The 19,294-nt window shown below is 50.6% G+C and overlaps 1 protein-coding gene and 1 long non-coding RNA gene across 10 annotated transcripts in view; one reads left to right on the forward strand and one right to left on the reverse strand.

Moving 5' to 3' along the window:
• Positions 1-3,899: 3,899 nt before the first annotated feature.
• LOC123376188 lies at positions 3,900-7,317 on the reverse strand. 3 transcript variants are annotated; one of them, XR_006581708.1, is made up of 3 exons: positions 7,231-7,317; positions 5,203-5,283; positions 3,900-4,257 (listed from the first exon to the last, which is right to left on the reverse strand). It is a non-coding gene; the product is annotated as an uncharacterized LOC123376188 (long non-coding RNA). The 3 variants fall into 3 exon arrangements; XR_006581707.1 differs by having other exon boundaries at positions 7,106-7,303; XR_006581706.1 differs by lacking the exon at positions 7,231-7,317 and adding an exon at positions 6,022-6,088.
• SH3TC2 (SH3 domain and tetratricopeptide repeats 2) overlaps positions 6,232-19,294 on the forward strand; it is a 29,397-nt gene continuing 16,334 nt past the window's right edge. The window contains exons 1-7 of one of the 7 annotated variants that reach the window (XM_045028012.1): positions 6,232-6,468; positions 13,444-13,563; positions 14,871-14,975; positions 16,620-16,765; positions 17,828-17,933; positions 18,384-18,527; positions 18,654-18,855. In XM_045028012.1, the coding sequence (XP_044883947.1) occupies positions 13,554-13,563; positions 14,871-14,975; positions 16,620-16,765; positions 17,828-17,933; positions 18,384-18,527; positions 18,654-18,855 (713 nt within the window). In that variant the 5' untranslated portion in view covers positions 6,232-6,468; positions 13,444-13,553. Of the gene's footprint in view, positions 6,469-7,410; positions 7,669-8,508; positions 8,728-11,626; positions 11,684-12,119; positions 12,246-13,172; positions 13,315-13,443; positions 13,564-14,870; positions 14,976-16,619; positions 16,766-17,827; positions 17,934-18,383; positions 18,528-18,653; positions 18,856-19,294 lie in introns of those variants that run through there. The other 6 variants (XM_045028011.1, XM_045028010.1, XM_045028013.1 and 3 more) reach the window with 6 other exon arrangements.

Below are 19,294 nucleotides of genomic sequence, written 5' to 3' on the forward strand. Positions count from 1 at the left end.
GTTTAGCATTTTTTCTCCCCTGCCACTCCTTCCACCCATAGTGCGATAGCAAAATTTAAAAAAAGGGTAAAAGGGGGAGGCAGGCATGGGGGAAAGATAAATGGAGGGGGAAGAAAAAAAAGAAAGAAAAATGAGGCATTTTGAAAATGAACATTTTTGATAATTTCTTGAAAATTTTCCTATAAAAATTGTTCGTGTTTGAAACCCACAGGATGAAAATGACTGACGTTTCTGGCAATTTGTCTTCCAATTTTTTGACAAAATTTGAATAAACCTTTGCAGAAAAATCTGGTGTGGTGTTTGCCTATTGTGTTACCAGCCTGCAGTGCCTTTAAAGCAGAGACATAAAAACAAACAGACCCTGGGGAAAGGAGTTGGACTTTTACTGGTCACTGTTACGTCATGGCACGGAAAATGATTTTTGGGAGTTAGCAGCAAATGCTTTCTAGTACGTGTTTGCAGCAGGCATCAACTAATTGAACTGGGACATCCACTAAGGACAAATGTCCTCTAGGCCAGTGCCTCTCAGCTTTCCCAGACTACTGTCTCCCTTTCAGGAGTCTGATTTGTCTTGCACACCCCAAGTTTCACCTCACCTAAACTACTTGCTTACAAAATCAGACATAAACTTACAAAAGTGTCACAGCGCACTGTTACTGAACAATGGTTTACTTTCTTGTTTTTGCAGTATAATTATAAAATCAATTGGAATATAAATATTGTACTTACATTTCAGTGGATAGTATATAGAGCAGTATAAACAAGTCATTGTCTGTATGAAATGTTAGTTTGTACTGAGTTTGCTAGTGTGTTTTATGTAGCCTGTTGTAAAACTAGGTAAATATCTAGCTGAGTTGATGTATCCCATGGAAGACCTCTGTGTACCCCCAGGGATACACATACCCCTGGTTTAGAACCACTGCTCTAGGGGCTAATCAGAGACCAAAATCATTTCACTTGTGTCCATGGCCAGGTGCCCGGAGGTGAAAGCTGAGGATGCTATTTCACTATGTCACAAGCCTTCCCCTGAATTTGACTCTTTTTTTTGTTTCGTTTTGTTTTCATTTTTTTCTTACTGCTGCAAGGATCTGAACATCCTGACCCTAATCTCACTGTATTTCCCCCCTCTGCTACGTATATCATGAAGTACAAAGCTGTTTACTGGGAGGGCTGTGGCTGGCTGGTTAACTGCACTTAGTGTATTATCACAACTCTGGTTTGAACTTGGAATGATCACTGTGAGGGAACGGGTCTTCATTATTAAAACAAAGCAATGTGAGCTGGGGCTCCTGGGTTCTGGTCCTGATGCTCACTGACTGGCTGTGTGATTTTGGGCAAATCCCTCTGCCTCTCAGTGGCTGTTCCCCTAGATCTAGCTGAATTCATGTGTGTGAAGCACGGCAGGATCCTTGGTAGGAAGGCGATAGAGAAGGGCAGTGGGTTAGATTGCTATCTGGAATCTCACTATCAGCAGAAGTTTGAAATAGGGTTGCTAACCCTCCAGGATTGTCCTGGAGTCTCCAGGAATTAAAGATTAAAAGATTGTCATCTGATGAAACATCCAGGAACACATCCAACTCTGGTTGGCAACCCTAGTTTGAAAGTATGTGGTCCCCTCTCCATTCCAGAAACGCCAATCTCTCCCTGTGGGTAGCTGTGTGTCTCTGCGGTAGCTGCACACTGTCAGCTCATAGTCAGAGCCCTGGCTCATCCTTGGGGCAGGCCTTATTCTGTAATGTGCTGCAGTCTGCTTTTCCCTCTTGTGGTCCAGTCCAGCCCAGCTCTAACATGCTAATTTCTATGGTGTCTGGGGATGCAGCGTAAGAGGCACGTAGCCAAGTGCTATCCTGGCTTGGTCTCTGCTGAGACCTGAGACGTTTCTGGCACAGTAGCTGCTGCCACCTACTGGCTGTAACAGTTAATGCCTCAGAGAACAGAATACCATTTGCACTTGACATTTTTCATCTTCGGAACAGCTTTACAAGTACTAACAAATGAATCTTCACACACACACCCCTGGGTGGCTGGGGACTATGGTTATCTGTGTTCTGCAGACAGGGAAACTGTGGGAGGGGGCAAAGTGAGTTGCACAAGGCCACAGTGGAAGTCACAGCCCAGAACTCAGGAGCTCCTGGTGCCTAGCCTGGTGTTCAGGCCAATCGCGTGGAAGGCTGCCTGCCTAGCTAGTGCTGCTCTCCAGGTTCAGGTCCCCAAGTGTGTGAAATTACATCTAACAGCTTACTGGACTACCAGCAAGAACCTTCACGGTGTCCCTCGCAGTGTCCCCAGCCTCTACGGGCTGTTTGATGGGCTATGGCTACGTGTCTTGTGCTGAGTCCCAGTCCAGTTTACAGGGAACAAACAGCCATCTCAAGGAATCCATCCCCCCAATTGCCCCTGTGTTGGCAGCCTCAGCAGAGCCCAGTGGTGGGGACTCCTCCCCTCTCAGCTGTGGAGGCAGTCCATCCAGGTCAGGGTTCAGGCACATCAGCACCACCTGCCCCTGCCCAAGCCGTACCTTCCTTGGGGATCTAAACAGAGGGCTTCAGGCTCTAGCACTGTCAATCTGGGGATGCCAGACAATACTAAATTCCCCTGGATAATTTAAGGGGAAATTTAAAGAATCTCCAGCAAAGACCCTTTGCTCAGTTACCAGAATCAATGAGAAGTTATGCAATAAAGGGCTGTGCTCCAAAACTCATTAATGTCCTTTATTGTGCAGAGCAGAACTGGAAACTGCAAACAAAGGTTCTTCTGAGGTTGTTTATTAGTTTTGCAGATAACAGTGGCCGAGTGCAGGCTGTGGGGCTGTGATACTGCAGAGTACAGGCTCCTCTGACATTCCAGAGGTAGAGGAGGAAGGGGAACTGGCTTTTTTTTTTTTTTTGGTCTGACAGACTGTGTAACAATGGTGTTTTTGATTGCCTGCCAGTGGGGCTGAGCTGAAGGTTTAGCAGACTAGTTTAATGAGGTTTGTCCATGTCCCTTATCAGAGTTCCTGTCAAGGTTTCTGCTGGGAGCTGCCTCCTGCCAGGTGCAGCAAGCAGCTTCCAGTTACCCTTCAGCCTGGTTCATTGTAGTCAGCTGGCCAGCCCCTCCCCCACATTTAGCAGGCACTCCTCCTCACTACCCTCCATGCTTGGCTGTTGTGGTCTAGGACAGGGGTGGGCAAACTTTTTGCCCGAGGGCCACATCAAGGTTGTGCAACTGTATGGAGGGCCGGGTAGGGAAGGCTGTGCCTCCCCAAACAGCCTATCCCCCGCCCCCATCCACCTCCTCCCACTTCCTGCCCCCTGACTGCCCCCCCTCAGAACTGCTGACCCATCCAACCTCCCCTGCTCCTTGTCCCCTAACCGCCCCCTCCCAGGACCCCCGCCCCCTATCCAACTCCCCTGCTCCCTGTTCCCTGACTGCCCCAATCCCTATCCACACCCCCAGGACTCCCACCCCCTTATCCAACCGCCCTCTACTCCTCATCCCCTGACCACCCCCTCCCGGGATCCCTCGCCCCTAACTCCCCACCGGGATCCCACCCCCTTATATCCAACCCCCCCTGCTCCCTGTCCCCTGACTGCCCTCCCAACCCCTATCCACATTCCTGCCCCCTGACAGGCCCCCGCAACACTCTCACTCCCAACCCTCCCTGTTCCTCATCCTCTGACCGCCCCCCAGAACCTCTGCCCCATCCAACCACCCCCTCTTCCCTGACTGCCCCCCAGGACCCCCAGTTACTCCCTTACCCAGCCCCCCCCCCCGCTCCCCGCCCCCTTACCAGCAGCAGGAGCTTGCAGCGGCGACACCCGGCCAGAGCCAGCTGTGCTCCCCATGCTGCCCAATGGGGAGTGTTTTGTCATTTTTGAAAAAAGCTTCATTGAATCGCTCTGCTTCCTTTTGTTCTTCATTTCAACCCGCACCCCCCTTCCATCTTTCTCTTTAAACAAGGAGAGCCAGCAGGTGTTCCTAGCCCGCTCTCGGCAAACCGTCAGGCCCACAGAGTAGTTTGGGAATCTGTGTCCCACAGGAAACCAGCTGGGAGTTGCCACTTTCTTAGGTCTGTAGCCCAAATGTGCTCTGAGCGGTGACTTTTTGAGCCTTTACCTCAGGTGGCTTCTCGTTTCCATTTTACAGTGAATGTAACATTCATGGAAGGTTCTGTATCGCCAGGTCTGGAAACCACAGTCACCTCTCTGCAGAGTATCATGGGCAGCATGGACAAAAGCATCTTCTGCAGCCTCCACCTTGGTCTTGAAAGTTCACCTTTAAGGGAGAGAAGGCAGATCACTCTTCCTGATCCATTCAGACTTTGACCTTTTTGCATAGACTGACAGCTGGGGGCTCTTTGTGGTGATGGCTTTTGTGACAAGAATGCCTGCCTAGCAGGGCCTGAACTGAGCCTCCCAACTCATTTCACACCATCTGAAGTGGACTGGTCAGAATCAGTGCAGGTGATGGGGAGACTCTGGACCTCTCCCTTGTTCTGTCCTTGGGGGGTGCAGGGGTGTCACATAAGGAGTCTCTGCTCCATTGCAGAAGAGTCAATGGCAGCCAGCACAGTGTCTGGGACTGAACTCTCCATGGACCCCAAGGCTGGGTAGAAATCTCTGCAGAGCGCAGTGTACACTTGCATGCTCTCACCCAGTTCCTGTGCGTCACTATGTTCTCTGCGCAGACTGAGTTTGGTTCTCATTCAGGAACCTTAGGGAAGTCTTTGAAATTTGCCTCTTTCTGCCACAGAGATGCTAGCAGCCCCTTCACACTCTTTATTATAACAGTGTCTGGGGACGGTCAGGGGAGAAACATGTAGAGAGGCAGAAGGTAGCGTGTTGTACTGAGGATGATGGTATCTGGACTTTGTGAGCCAAATTCTTGGCTCTGGTTAGGTGTGCTTAGGGCTGATGGAAACCATAAATCACCTGGAGCTGGTGTCTGTTTTCCTCTGCACTAGCAGCAGTAAAGTCTCCTAGGGACCATTCCATAATCTGAAGACTGCTGGAGCGCAAGCTGTTCTTGCAGGCCACAGGGGTAGAAGAAAGGGGCGGGGCAGAGCGGGCTACACCTATTTTATGCCACCTGGGGATTCCCCTACATCAGCTTCCATTAGCAAAGCCAACCTGCTAGAATGGGGTCTGAGAATCGGTCCCCTATATATCCAGGAGCCCTATATATCCAAGAGAGGGCACATGATCAGTGATAGTGACTTACAGCATAGGGAAGATATCCATGTTATTTTCCCTCCATGGTTAGCCACATGGAATTATGGGCCTGATTCGGAACTGAGTTATCCTGGGATATAAAACAACCAAGTAAGTAATGGTGCTTAGGAACCATAGTGATCCTCACCTCGGAAGTACCCTGGATAGCTAGCCAACCTCTGTGAAAACATGCTGTTATCACTCTTCCTCCCACCTTGTTGGGTATTTCACCCACCTCTTGTGCCTTGTCTGCAAGCTCTTGGAGCAGGGACTGTCTTTTGCTGTGGCTCTGGTACAATACCCAGCACAATGGAGCCCTCTGAAGGTGACCAGATGTCCCGATTTTATAGGGACAGTCCTGATTTTTGGGTCTTTTTCTTAGATAGGCTCCTATTACCCCCCACCCTCTGTCCTGATTTTCCACACTTGCTGTCTGGTTACCCTGGGCCCTCACCACTGTGAGCCTCTGGGCTCTACCACAGTCCAAAGAATAAATGACACATTTGCTTAGAAACAACAGAACTGAATGTAAAAAGCAGAACCTCCGAGATGGGAAACTCCAGGTAGCGTGTAGAACTAATCCTCACAGCCACGTTATCGTGGGGCAATGGGAAACGCTCTCACTTCCTTCTTCCTACTGCTTATCTGTGGCCTTCACTTTTGTCCCTGATTAGTCCGGAAACTCTTCTGGGCAGTGACTTGTGTCTTTGTGTTTGAATCACCAGGGACACTCACAGTGTTAAATACAAGCGACCACAATAATATAAATTAATTAATAACCAAATGCATGTTTTCCCACAGAGCAACAGAGATCTAAGCCACAACCTACACCGCTTTCAGTCAGTTCCGAAGCCACCAATGCTCTCAGCCACTCTCCTGCATGGCTTTGTCTCCCGACTAATCAATTTGAACACAGCTGCAGCTACACCATTTGTTGCAACAATGTATCTTTTTGTGTGCTGTAAGCAGCTTCTGGCCAATAGAAACACAGCAGACCCACGTGGCCTAATTTTCAAAGGTGCTGAGCATCTCTAGCTCCGACTGAAAACAATGAGAGCCGCACCGGGGGAGTCTAGGTTCAGCATGTGGGAAAATTAGACACATGGAGCAGCTTAGTCCAGTTGCATAACTTTGAATTGCTGGACTAATTGAGTAGCACTGTACAACAAGCAGCTTCAGCTGACTGCAGTTCATGCATATGAAAGGAGGTTAAGAAGCATGCATAAGGAAGAAGTGGATCAGTGAAAGGTTCTTGATACTGAGCTACATGTCTGAGGTACAAATGAAAAGAGGAGTCTGTAAAGGCAGGGCCAGCTGGCTCCATTTCAAGGCGTGGCCAAGGCACAGCTGCAGCTATGCGGCTGTAGCACCATGGTGTATATGCTCCTTACCTTGACAGAAGGGGTTTTATCCATCGGCACAGGTAATCCGCCTGCCTGAGCGGCAGTGACACTATGTCAATGGAAAAATTCTTTCATCAGCCCAGCAGCAGCTACACTGGAGGTTAGGTTGGCTTAACTACATCTCTCAAGGGTGTGAATTTTTCACTCCCCCAAGCCACGTAGCTAGGTCCATCTAAATGTTAAGTGTAGACCAGAGCTCAGTGATCTCCAGATACAGCAGTGCTGGATACTGTTTCAGTCAGGCCCACCGACGGGGGCGGGTTGGGCGGGGAGAAAGGAGGCTGGGCCCAGGTGATTTAGAAGGACCCAGGGGTCCCTGGCCCTTTTAAATCATCCGAGTGGGCTGCAGAGCTCCTGGGCAAGCTCGGGATGGTACCAGCAGTGGTGAAGGCAGCCAGGCAGGCATGTGGAAGCCCTGGCCATGCCAGAAGAACCCATCCTGCCCAGCCAAAAACATTCCCTAGCAAATGAGCTCCTCCCACCCTCCCTCCAGACAAGAAACAGGTTTACCCCTTTGCTGCCTAACGTCCCAGGGCCTTCCTGGCCTTCTAGGTGCACCCAGGAAACAAGACCCACTCCTCGCCTCCTTAATGCCTGGTGCAATCAAGAAGCAGGCTCCTCCACCCCCGAGCCACCTGATGTGCCAGAACTTGTTTGCAGCTTGCGGTGCATCAGAAGTTGCAGGATGGATGTGAGCTCTGGGCAGCCGGGTTCTTTCTTCCCTTTGGCCCTGTGTCACAGTGACTTAGAATGCTAGGTCATAAAGGAAATGGCTGGGTCAGCCCATGTATAAAAGTTCCTAGCCCTTCTGCCGGAGGAGCTCAGTGCCTTGCTAACCCTGACAGACTCTCCTCACCCCCATTTTTTAGAGGAGGATGCTGAGGGCAGAGAGGGGAAGTGATTTGCCCAGGGTCACACCGCAATAGGGCAACCACCCTTGTGGGATGGAAATAAGAGAAAACTGCAGGAAAGATAAGGGACAACCTGTTTTTTTGAAGGGACATTTTAAAGAAACTCCATTCCTCTTTCCACTGCATGTATTTTTCTCTCCTGTTCATTTCTACTGCCTGCAAGTATGTGATGCAATTATGAGCTTCAATTTAATGTTTAAAATGGTCAAGGGATGACCTTTAAAATAAGGGATGGTTGGTCACCCTAAGGGACAAATGAATGAACTATGGGACGAGTGGTCACCCTAAAGGACAAATGAATGAACTATGGGACAGGGGTCACCCTGAGGGACAAATCAATGAACTATGGGATGGGTGGTCACCCTACATAGCAAGTCAATGGCAGAACCAGGAACCGCAATCAGATCGCCTGACCGTAGTGCTGTGCATAAAACCTCTAGATTATGAGAAACCCCCATTGTGCTGTCCCAGCATTAGAGTCCTCTCCCCTACCCTCATGGCAGTTCTCAGACTGGGGCCTGAGTCTCTCCTCATCCCCTTCCAGTCCAAGCCATCTTGCCTGGGGTTGTCTCTGTTTCCTCGCCCTTGTTGCCGCCTGCTCTAGGGCCTGATGACAGAGCAGAGCTTTTCCACTCGGAGTTGATGTTTAACCAGCATTAAAACTGTCTAAACCTCAAGGGCACAGAGGGGAGTCGGAAGCAGGAGGGTAGGGCAGGTAGCCAGGCCGGAATAGCTTGTTTAGTCAAAAAAACAGCTCAAGAACAAGATGGACAGGCTGCTGGTCCAGCCTGGACAGATGCTAATCTGGCTCAAAACAACCCCAACCTGTTTTCCCAGCCCCTTGTGGATTTACTTGCTGGAAACCCAGCTCCGAGGTAGCTTTGGTGCTTCCCTTCTGTGAGCCAGGAATCCGAAAGCGCTGAGCTGTTTACAGCACAGCTCCTGGGTAACTCATTGACCTCAGCATTCAGCTGCACTGCTGGGAAACAGAGGTCCCCTGGATGATAAGCTGCTCTCACAAGAAATTCTTTTCCTTGTGCGAGGGAGTGGCTGTGTTGTGCCTGCTTGCCTGGCTCATAAACACACACAGCAGTGCTGCTATCCTCAGGCACAAGGGTGCCCACACAGTCCATCTGGGGCACTTCCTGAAGGGTCTGACCTGCAGAGACACCTAGGGAGAATGCTGGGGAGCAGTGCGACCTTGTGCCGATGAATAATCAGGTCAGTACAGCCGCTCGCTCTGCTGGGCAGTTGCGTTCGCCTTCTCTGGCAATCTGCCTGTCCCGCTGCAATGCCTCTTGCCTACCTGTGAGATTTGTCAGCTGAGTAAACATAGCTGGGAGGCAGGGTTTGCAGGCATTTCAGTCAGCCCGGTACGCAGCCACATGCAGCCCGGCAGAGGCGCTGGGGAAATGGAGCTGGGATTTTCAGTCTCAACTGAGTTAGGCGCTCAGATACCTTGGTGATGGGCACGGCCTAAGAGCCGGAGCAGAATAGACTAGTTTGGTTTCCTAAGGGACTCAGAGTTCAGAGGTCTAATGAGCAGGGAAACGCAGAACAGAGCTGGCAGCCTGTTGGGTTTTACTGAAGTGAATTTAGCGTTGGTGAAAGGTGCTATTGTGATCGCAGGCTTCAGTCTCCAAGGCTGTGTTCTTACCACAGTACAGGCAAAGCCTGGGCAACAGGCAATCGCAGGGCAAGGTCCCCAGCCCATGGCTTGGTGTGCCCCACTGACGCTGACCTGGAGGATAGCCCTAAGGGCTTGGAAGTGAGTCTCTGTGGTTCACTCAGAACTTGGCTTCCTTCCAGAGACTGCCAAGCAGGGGCCAGCTAGTGCCAGTTGTGCTGGAGGGTTCAGGTAGGGACCCCTCTCCCATGAGGAGTTGGGAGTGGAGACCGCTTGCGCCTTTCACAGGGCTGGCTGTTCACCTAAACCAGGTGAGGCTCCTCCTCAAACCAGTGGCGCCCATAGCCAGGGGCTGCGTGTGAAACTGTTTGCTTAGTCACTAGGACGAGGCTTTTTAACTGAGCCTGGGGCCAGATTTCCAAGTGCTCAGCACCCAGAGCTCAGTGGGGGGCTGGAGAGGTAGGAAATGGCTGGGTGCCACGTTCTTTGGAAAATTTGTTCCCAGCACAGCAGCACCTGTCTGGTAGGGCTGTGTGTGGATTACCCCTCTCCCCTCAGCCCCCCACCCCCTGCTTTCGCAGGAACAGTTGAAATCCACACCTGAATCTGAATTTCACCACTGGCTCCTGGATCTTTATACTGGGAGGCCAAATACCCCCTAACTTTGGGGTTTTCAAAATCTGGAGCTAAACTTTGTGACTTGAGCCCATTTCCAGCGTGTGTTATGTTACAGCCAGGAACATGCTCCTTTGGTCAGGAGGGACCAATGGGGCAAAACTAGGGAATCCAGCATGGTTGCTTTCCAGCCCACTTGCTGTCTGCTCCCCTCAGCTGCACAGCTTTGCAAAGAGACTAGGAAAACGGGGCTTGTTTGTCCTGTACAAACAAGGCCAGGAAGAGGAAGTTGCAGCATGTGTGGAGGGCTGCGAAGAAGGCGAGTCACAACAAGATGTTGGTGAGAGTGGGGCCCGGGGCAGGGAGGGCTAAACCGAAGCTAGGCAGAGTCCAGGCACTGCTGGAGGATAGGAGTAGAACTGGGCAGAGAAAGAGAATTGCACGTGGCAGAGGATTTTGATAGTTCAAAATTTGGGTTTTGTTCTGAATAGGAATGAAAACATTGAAATTCTCCCCCAAAGGGCCTGGAACCCTGGCTCCCCTCGGGGCCACAGGCCTTGGAAGTCCCTGGCTTTGAATAGATCTTGATAGTGGCCTGCCCTGGTGCGCTGGAGTCTCTGACTCTCAGGCAGATTGTCCCTGAAAGCCTGGAGTCCCCAGCAGCTCTCCAGGTGGGCTGCCATGGAGCTGGGTGGGTGAGCTGGCAGGATGCTCGGGGGCCCATCTGAACGTTGTCAAAATCAAACTGTCTCCGCAAAGACGATTCAGTTTGGCTGAATCAGCAAATTCCGATGGCTACAATGTTTCACGGGAATTGGTTGGACCAGCTCCAGTTAGGAGCACTCTGCGCTGGGGGATAACTGGGCTAAATGCACTGGGACCCAAGGCGGCAGTACCAACTTGGCCAAGGAGCAAATTCCCTGTAGGATACAGACACTGCCAGGCATGCTTAAATGGAGCAGGCTGAGCCACACTGCCTCCTTCGGTCCCAGTCATTAGTATTATTTATATTATTGTCGCCCCTAGGAGGCGCAGTCATGGCCCGGGCGGACTACACCGTGCTAGGTGCTGTCCATCACGATGTCATGCTGCTGCTTCTTGGGGAGAAGTACAAGCCACCGTCTGGCCTGGCTTAGTAGTGTTCTAAATTGAGGAAACACTTTCTAAATTAGCACTTGTCCCTTTAATTCTCTCTTCGGCCCATTGTCCCCTTTGGCCGTGCCCTGCTCCGGCACAGCAGGAAGGGTGTGATATACACAGTTACTTTGGGTAGGAACAGCACTGCTAATTTAGGCTAGTCATGTCCACAGCCGATGATGCTCCAGATGAAAACCAAAGCAAGTTATCCTGGGTAGGTTTATGACCATTCAGTTCCTGGTTTAACCCCCCATCCCTAACAAGAGCACTGTCCATGCCATCTTTCCATCCCCTGGGCACTTTTGGAGGTTGTCCGATAGGCTGAGGCTAACTTGCACCCTTGCTATAGACATTTTGCTGGCATCTGCCACCCTGAATGTGCCTACCTACTGGGGGGAACGCCATGGAGCTTGCAGTGACACCTGGCACTCTGAGTCTGGGGGTGGGAAAGAATCTTTCAGGCCAATGTGTTGCTCTTCAGTGACCTGAGCCATGAGTTTTAAAACCTCTCCCTGAGCAATTAGGTTGTATTTGCATTTATAGTGCATCTCAAAGATAGGCCTGTGACAAGAGTTAAGGACTGGGCAATAAGAGTTTAATGCCGGGCTCTGCCATGAACTCTGTGTGATCTTGGGCGAGTCATTTCCCTCTTTGGGCCTCAGTTTCCCCGTCTGTGGAACAGGGAGAATAATACTTTCCTAATCCACATGGCGGTTGTGAGGCTTAATTCATCAAAGGTTGCAAAGTGATCCCCGGATGGAGGATGCTAGAGAAGCCACAGCAATATTATTACTGCAGGTGAGAGGTGCTTGTGAAAGAGTCAGATGCAGGGTTGGCTTTTGCGGGCAGAGATGGAGGGGGATTCAGTGTCAGTGCAGAGAGGGTATATGTCTAAGATGAGGCAGGACAGCAGAAGAGGGGGGGTCCAGATGGCTTCCAGGAGAACCCCAACCAAAGCCTACATGTGGATTTCCTCCACGACTTGCTGAAGCCTGGAATGCCAGGAATGTACTGCGTGGCATTCAAGATATGATCTGAAAAGACAGAGAGAGAAACGAACCCACTGGAATCACAGAGCTGACACTGGGCAGCCGCAGCCGCACTGGCCTGGGAGACGGGCCCAGCCCCACCCCCCGCCTCGCAGATGCCCAGCAGCCATCAAAAGATGCATTGTGCATTGAGAGTCCGCGTCCCAGTGCCAGTGGGGACGGAGCGCCATTGCAGGGCTGGGTAGCACCGGACTCACCCCAAGGCCGTGAGAAGGGACGACCTGCCGGCCTCGGGCCTGGGTGGGATGGTGGACACATGGGCTGCTGCTTTGGTGCCCCTTTGCAAAGGGATCTTTCCTTATGGTGCACAGGTAAGCTGTCTGTGAGGATATCAGCCCCCTGCATTCTCCTAGCTACTGTACAATGCTGAGCTGTGGGTCCTTTAGCCTTATATCTCCCAGCTCTGCCAGACTTGCCGGGAAGTTCAGGTCTGGCTCTGTCAGACTGCTCACCCACGCACAGAGATAGCTGCTCCTCTCTCTCTTTCTCTCCCTTTCCCTTACCGCTGGCTTGCCGGTGCCGTCTGCCTTTGACATGCAGTGAGGGCATTCTGCAGAAACCAGCTGTGTCATCAGGGAGGGGAAGGAAAGAGTCATTCAGTTTGCTTGTGCGGAACTTTCTTCCAGGTTTCCCTGGGAAACCCTTCAGCAGCCCTCTACCGCCACTTCTGCCTCCTGACAACAGCAATAGTAGGGCTTGCAGGCAGCAGCATCTGATGGTGTTTGCCTTTTTAGGTCTGAATGCACATGGCAAGCCCTTTTGTCTTGGTGCTGTCAGGCCTGGTGACCTGATCTGGCAGAGCTAACATGCTAGAGAATGTACTGTAGGGAGGAGTCCTGAGGTAGCAAGAAGACTGGCTGGATGATCTAATAGGGATGGTTTCCCCCCGGGCTGTAACTTCTCTGATTCACTGGGTTCTCTCTCTCCTGGAAAGGGTGGGGGGGCAGATCCTGATGTCAGCTAGGATCTGGCGTAAATCTGGAGTGAGTCCACAGCAGCAGAATCCCTGTGAATTTGCACTGCGGTAGCTGAGTTACAAACCTGGCCCATTGTTCTCCTGCACCCATTGCTGGAGGAGGTGTTCAGCCCGGGGTTGGGATTCGCTCAGGAGACCTGCTGTTAGACGTTACAAAACATCATCTCAGCGGAGAGGGGTGAATGAGTCACTGTCGGGAATTGCCACGAAACCCGACAATCAGTTTCAATTCATGTACCAAAGCACTCCTAGTTCCCTTTCCAAGGCAGCAGGAACAAAAATGAACACTGGTGAGGCAAGCCTGTCCCCCCAGTCGTCCACGCTCCGCTGCTGAGCCTCTCTGAGACAAATGTCCCCAGCGATGTCCCGCCAGGGCTGTTTGGCAAACCCGCGGCAGCAGCAGTGTGAGTAGATGCAACACTCTGGAAGCCCTGCCCTTCATTTTTGTTGATGTACCATTCCAGCTGGGTCCCATGGGCAAGAATACCCTACTCTGTGTCTGATCTGCTCTGTCTGCACCATGTGTTCTTCAGGTAAAGAGCCGGATTCCTGTTCTCCCACCTCAGCCGTTCTTCTGCCCACTTGGTCCAGTCTGCAGAACTACACAGCTGAGCCTCAAGAAAAATGTTTCCCGGAGGAGACCATGGCATCAGGTACCTGAACACTGAAAAAGGGGAACATCCCACTGGGATGGATACTGCAATATTGGTACCAATCAGCCTCCTGCAGGGCTACTGGCCACACTGGGTTGGAGATAAGGCTGTCCTTGTTATAGCAGCAATAACAGCATTAAGTGTGAAGAAAGGAAAGAAAAAGTGACATGGGGGGAGGGACTTGTGAAATGAACCCTAGTCAAGCCCTAGTCTTTGAGGCAGTGTGGTCTAGCAGATAGGGCATTACATAGGAGTCAGGAGACTTAGAGTCTATTTCAGGCTCTGCCACTGACTCATTTCCTGGCATTGGGCAAGTCACTTCACCCATGCCTCAGTTTTCCCATCTGGGGAATGGGGATATTGCTACTTACACTCCTTTGTAAAGTGCTTTGAGTTCCTCATATGTAAAGTGAAATATAAACATTTAGATAGGGGTTTCTGTGTGTAAGCAAAACTCACTAAATGAACAGCCAGGGGCTGCCTTTTCTACTGCTAACTATAAATATGGTTTATAATTCCATGCGCAAATGGCAGTTTATTTTACAAACTGGCAAAGCTGACTAAATAAAAAGAACATTAGAGAACAGTTCCGGTCAGAAAAGTGACTTACAAAAGCAGCTGCATTGTTACAGTCTCTCATCTCTTGGTGCACAGACATCTTACAAGTCATATCGGCTTACTGACAAAAACTGGGTTTTAATCCAGTTATCCCTGCAGAGCCAATGCAGCTGTGGAAGAGCAAACTGGATTTTAATGCACTTCAGGCATCATTAATGTAATTGCCGGCTAAAGTTCCAATTCCAGAATCTTTATGGCGATGGTTGATGATGTGTGAAGCAGAAAGAATGAGGCTTGATTTTGAGATGCCGGCCTGAGCCAGCAGTTAGGAAAATCTTATTTTGACTGGCAAGAAGATGAGAAAGGAATTATGCAAATTACTGAGCCTCCTGCATTGGAGAAAAGTAATAACGACAGGATCCCCCAAGATGTGGCTTTTACAGGGTCATGTTACTGCCCAGATCAGCATGCCAAGGGTCTGACTTGAAAGCAAGAAGGGAAAAGCACCACAGTTCAGTGCTACTCCTGTACTGCAGCAGAACCAGACAGTCATTAAGGGGTGTTCCAAGGTGAGGGTCGTTAAGAACACAATAATCCCACTAATCTTTCTCTCTCTTTCATTCCTGAATCAGGGTGATAGATGTGTAACCCACTACATTTGTTTTAAGAGCGTTTTGTAAGGTAGAATTTACTGTATCTCCTCTGTGAAAACTGGCAACCGCCCTTCTGTCTCCGTGATATCTTGTTAGGTAACCCCAGGCAGCTGGATCCAGGCGATCAGCCTGCACAGGTAGCAGAGAGCCCTCTGGAGACCAAGTCCGTGTCATTGGCTGTAGGGGAAGGATTTCCAACTGGTAAGATATTGTCTTGTCCATGGTAAGTGTTTCTAATGATAGTATGTAGCAAAGACTGACTCACCGACTCACCCCCAAATGGATCTTCCCAGCCCACCAGTTTCTCCTCTTTAATATTAGCATCCAGAGAAACTACTTGGGGTGAGCACTGGTCTGACCTGTAATAAGGTAATAATAATAAAAAAGGCAATAATTGGAGATACACCCATCTCCTAGAACTGGAAGGGACCTTGAAAGGTCATTGAGTCCAGCCCCTGCCTTCACTAGCAGGACCAAGTACTGATTTTTGCCCCAAATTCCTAAGTGGCACCCTCAAGGACTGAACTCATAACCCTGGGTTTAGGAGGCCAATGCTTAAACCACTGAGCTATCCCTCCCCGTTATTTAAGCAATGTAGCAAATTGAGGGTCAGAAGCATGGGTGGGGGATGGGGGAGCAAACTCTGTGCCAGGCGGCTTTAATGCCAGGTGTCATAGTAGGACACAGCTAGGCTGGTCAGATGTCTCCATGTCCAATACCTTAATACCTTCCTCCTTCTTTACAGTGCCTAATCACCCTTATAGGCTGTAGGTAATCCCCATTAGCGTTAAGGGAAGTTCATAAAAGTGAAAGACTGAGAGCAGCAGATGGAGCAAAGCCAGTGCAGGCAGGAGTTGTGCAAGCTTCTCCCACACAGCTCGGCCAGCAAGCCTTAAGGGCTTGGCTATACTTACAAATTTGCAGCGCTGCAGCAGGGTGTGAAAACACACCCTCTGCAGCGCTGCAAATTGCGGCGCTACAAAGCGCCAGTGTAGTCAAAGCCCCAGCGCTGGGAGCCGCGCTCCCAGCGCTGTCCGTTATTCCCCACAGGGAGGTGAAGTACGGACAGCGCTGGGAGAGTTTTCTCCCAGCGCTGGCGCTTTGACTACACTTAGCGCTTCAAAGTGCTGCCGCGGCAGCGCTGCCGCGGCAGCGCTTTGAAATGCAAGTGTAGCCAAAGCCTCAGTGTAGGGTCTGCAGCTCTGCAACTGCACCTCTTGCTATTCCACACAGCTAAGCCAATGCATCTCAGTCCTGAGTTGCAGTGCCCTGATGTTTCAGTCCTGGAGCCTGTCCTCTGCAGCAGGGGCGGCTCTATGTATTTTGCCACCCCAAGCACGGCAGTCAAGCAGCTTTCGGCGGCGTGCCTACGGGAGGTCCGCCGGTAACGTGGATTTGGCAGCATGCCTGCGGGAGGTCCACCAGCCCCGCGCCTTTGGTGTACCCGCCACCGAATTCTCGCCGAAGCTGTGGGACCAGTGGACCTCCCACAGGCATGCCGCCGAAGGCAGCCTGACTGCTGTCATCACAGCGACTGGCAGGCCGCCCCCCGCGGCTTGCCACCCCAGGCACGCGCTTGCTGCACTGGTGCCTGGAGCCGCCCCTGCTCTGCAGAGTCAGCCAGTCAGACTGTGTAACACACGGTCATGTGATGGTTTTGCATGTGGATGACAGTCCATGAAGATGAGCCTTCCACACTCATCTGGCTTGTCATCTAACCCAACCCCACTAGGCTAATGTTCAGTCTAAGGGTGAGGTCAGTGCCCAACATGGCCAGGTGGGGTGCTGGTGCTTGGGTTATTGTCTTTTTTTTTTTATATGTAACAGTTGCTCTTCTTTAATCAGCCGTGTTTCATTTTAAAGAGATTGCGCTCGTGTTCTCTGTTGAGAGTCGCGCTTCTCAGTGTGTCAACTCCCAGCTGCAGGAGGCAGCAAGGAAGAAGCTGTGGGCCCTGGAAAATGATGACAAGGATGTCTGTGATCTTTTCAAGGTGAGAGTCCCAGGTGTGTGCATGCGAGAGCAAGAGACGGTGGAAGGGGAACTGCTCGCATGCGCCTTGACTGGATGGGAACCACATGGTGATAAGAGAGTGGTGGGTGCTAGAGGCAGCCAAAGAGTTGTGAGGTTTTCAAAGGTGTCTGAGGAAACTGGGGGCGAAAACCCCACTGACCGTTAGCCTATGCAGATAGATGGCTGGTAACCGCTTTAGAGAGAGCGCAATTCCCTTTCATTTTGTGTCAGCCGAGGTTCACGGAAGATGTCGGGATGGTGTAAGACTAAATTTAAAAAGATGCTATGTATTAATGTTCCTTGGCCTGGTCTAGCCTTCTGCCTCAGTTCTTCAAGTCCCATAGTAGTACCACCATGCTCTTGCCGATATCTCTTTGGTGGTCTCAGCTGCTCAGAGGCTGGGGGGTCAGGAAGAAGAAATGAGTACAACTGCTAGTGACAAGGGAAAGTCTCTTTACCTCAAGAGGCAGATCTACTGCTCTCAGAATCAGAGGGTCCCTTGGATCAAGTCACAGGAGGGATGGATTTCTTACACCCCTTAAATCCAGCTGAGCAGTAGTTTGGGAGGTACCTCTGTCTTGATTAAACAATGCCCCTCCACCCCCATTGAACACTACAGATATCTGCATTTCAGAAGCACAAGTGCACTGGTATGTGCAATATCTAGGAAAGGATTTTGTGGGGAGAGAGTTAATTCCCTCCCACTCATTCTGCTGCATCAAAGAGCATCAGCGATGATAAAGAGAGAGAAACTGAAGAGATTCAGTCCTTCCTTTTGGAAGGACCCAACTGGCACAGCCTCCAGCAGACAGCAAAGCCCTGCCTGTAACCCTGGCCATGAACTCAGAGTCCCAGAGCCCCAGGTTGGAGCACATCAGAATCCTGATTCTGTATCACAGTTCTAGGCCCTTCTGTTATTAGCAAACATGAAATATACCATGGTCACCCCTTTTGTCCTTCCCTCATAGCATGGCTGCCAGGGCAGAAGTTCCAGCTGAACCCCAGGGCCTTCTCACATCCTTGTCCTATCTTCTCTCTGTAGGAGCTGTCAGCCAGGCTGGTCTGTATCCAGGCGCAGAAGGATCAGTTCCTCCTCACCTTCAAGACCATAGAAGAAATCTGGAAGTTTTCCACATATTTGGCTTTAGGTAGAGCACTCATCACACCAAGCAGGGAGAGGGGGTAGTCAGTAAGTGTGGAGGTTGAATCAGATCCTCAACTGCCCCATGCCACGGAAAGCCTGTGAGTAGGCATTAAGCCATGCTAGGGATGCCATTGGCTAACAGGGTGGAAAGCTTAATGAACAAGGATGATGCAGGAGAAATATATAGCATGGTACCCAGCTACAGATTTATGAAGCCACTGTCCAGCTCAGTGCAAGAAACACTGAGTCCATATCTGCTAATCCCTTCATTGCATACAATGGAACTGGGAATCTCTGATAAGGATGGACAATATCGTCACCAAAGAGGCTGTTGCCACACTGATTGCAAACAGCTGCTCTAATGGATGGCAGAAACAGGACTTTGTTCTTTTACAGACTAGGAGTATATGGAAAAGGAGTGTGTTTAGACTGTGTTCTTTCTTCGGTTTATAAGGCTACGTGGCTTGCTGTTTGGAGCATCTTCTCTTCGACCATGGGTACTGGCTGAACTGTTCTTTGGTAGAAGACACTGAGATCAGAATTACTGTAGATGAAGATCACTTGGCCACCATGTACCTGGGTCTGCTACTCCAGGAAGGTGAGAAGCAACTGCCCATCTGGGGATATGCATCCCAGCAGGATTGTAGTTTAGAGGGTGCAGAGCCATTCTGGGTTCCAGATATTTAAGGAACACTGCTAATTGCTTCCCTGCTTCTGTTTGCAGGTCACTTCTTTTCCAGAGCAGTGCTCAATGTGCTTCAACCAATGGAGGGGGGAGAGGAAAACTTAAAGCTCCACGAGAACGAACTAGTCCATGTGAAGGACATTGGGAAAGAATCAAAATGGGAAGGGATGTCCTTATTGACAGGTCAGCGAGGCCTGGTGGCTGTGGCAGCCATACAGCCACTGTCCCACCCATTTTACCAGTAAGTACACTGGCTGTGATGTTCTACCCAAAGGGCTGTGCTGCCCACCCAACGTTTGTCCCCATTGCCAGGGCAGCACCAAATCCAGGGTACGGGAGTACTCTTATCGCTGAGTGTGATGGGGCAGCCCTTTGTGCCTGAACAGTAGTGGTCTAGAATTTCAGCACGTTTGTAAGATCAAGGGTTTAATTCTGGCCTCACTCTGCTTTTATACTGATGTTGGTCCTTTGACTTCAGTGGACTTACTCTTGATTTAAGCTGGTGTAACTGGGAGGAAAAGCACAGCCCAAGGTTTACGTAAAGTTGGCTGAAGTTGAAGGCTGCCCCAGTGGCTGGCTGTTGAGGAATTACTGTTAATATTATGGTCCCTCATGACAGATACCTGGCTTAGCCATCGTGACATGGGCATCACTCTCAGCAACCATTGTACTTGCTCAAC

Source organism: Mauremys mutica, chromosome 8 (assembly GCF_020497125.1).
Source record: "Mauremys mutica isolate MM-2020 ecotype Southern chromosome 8, ASM2049712v1, whole genome shotgun sequence".
NCBI lineage: Eukaryota > Metazoa > Chordata > Testudines > Geoemydidae > Mauremys > Mauremys mutica.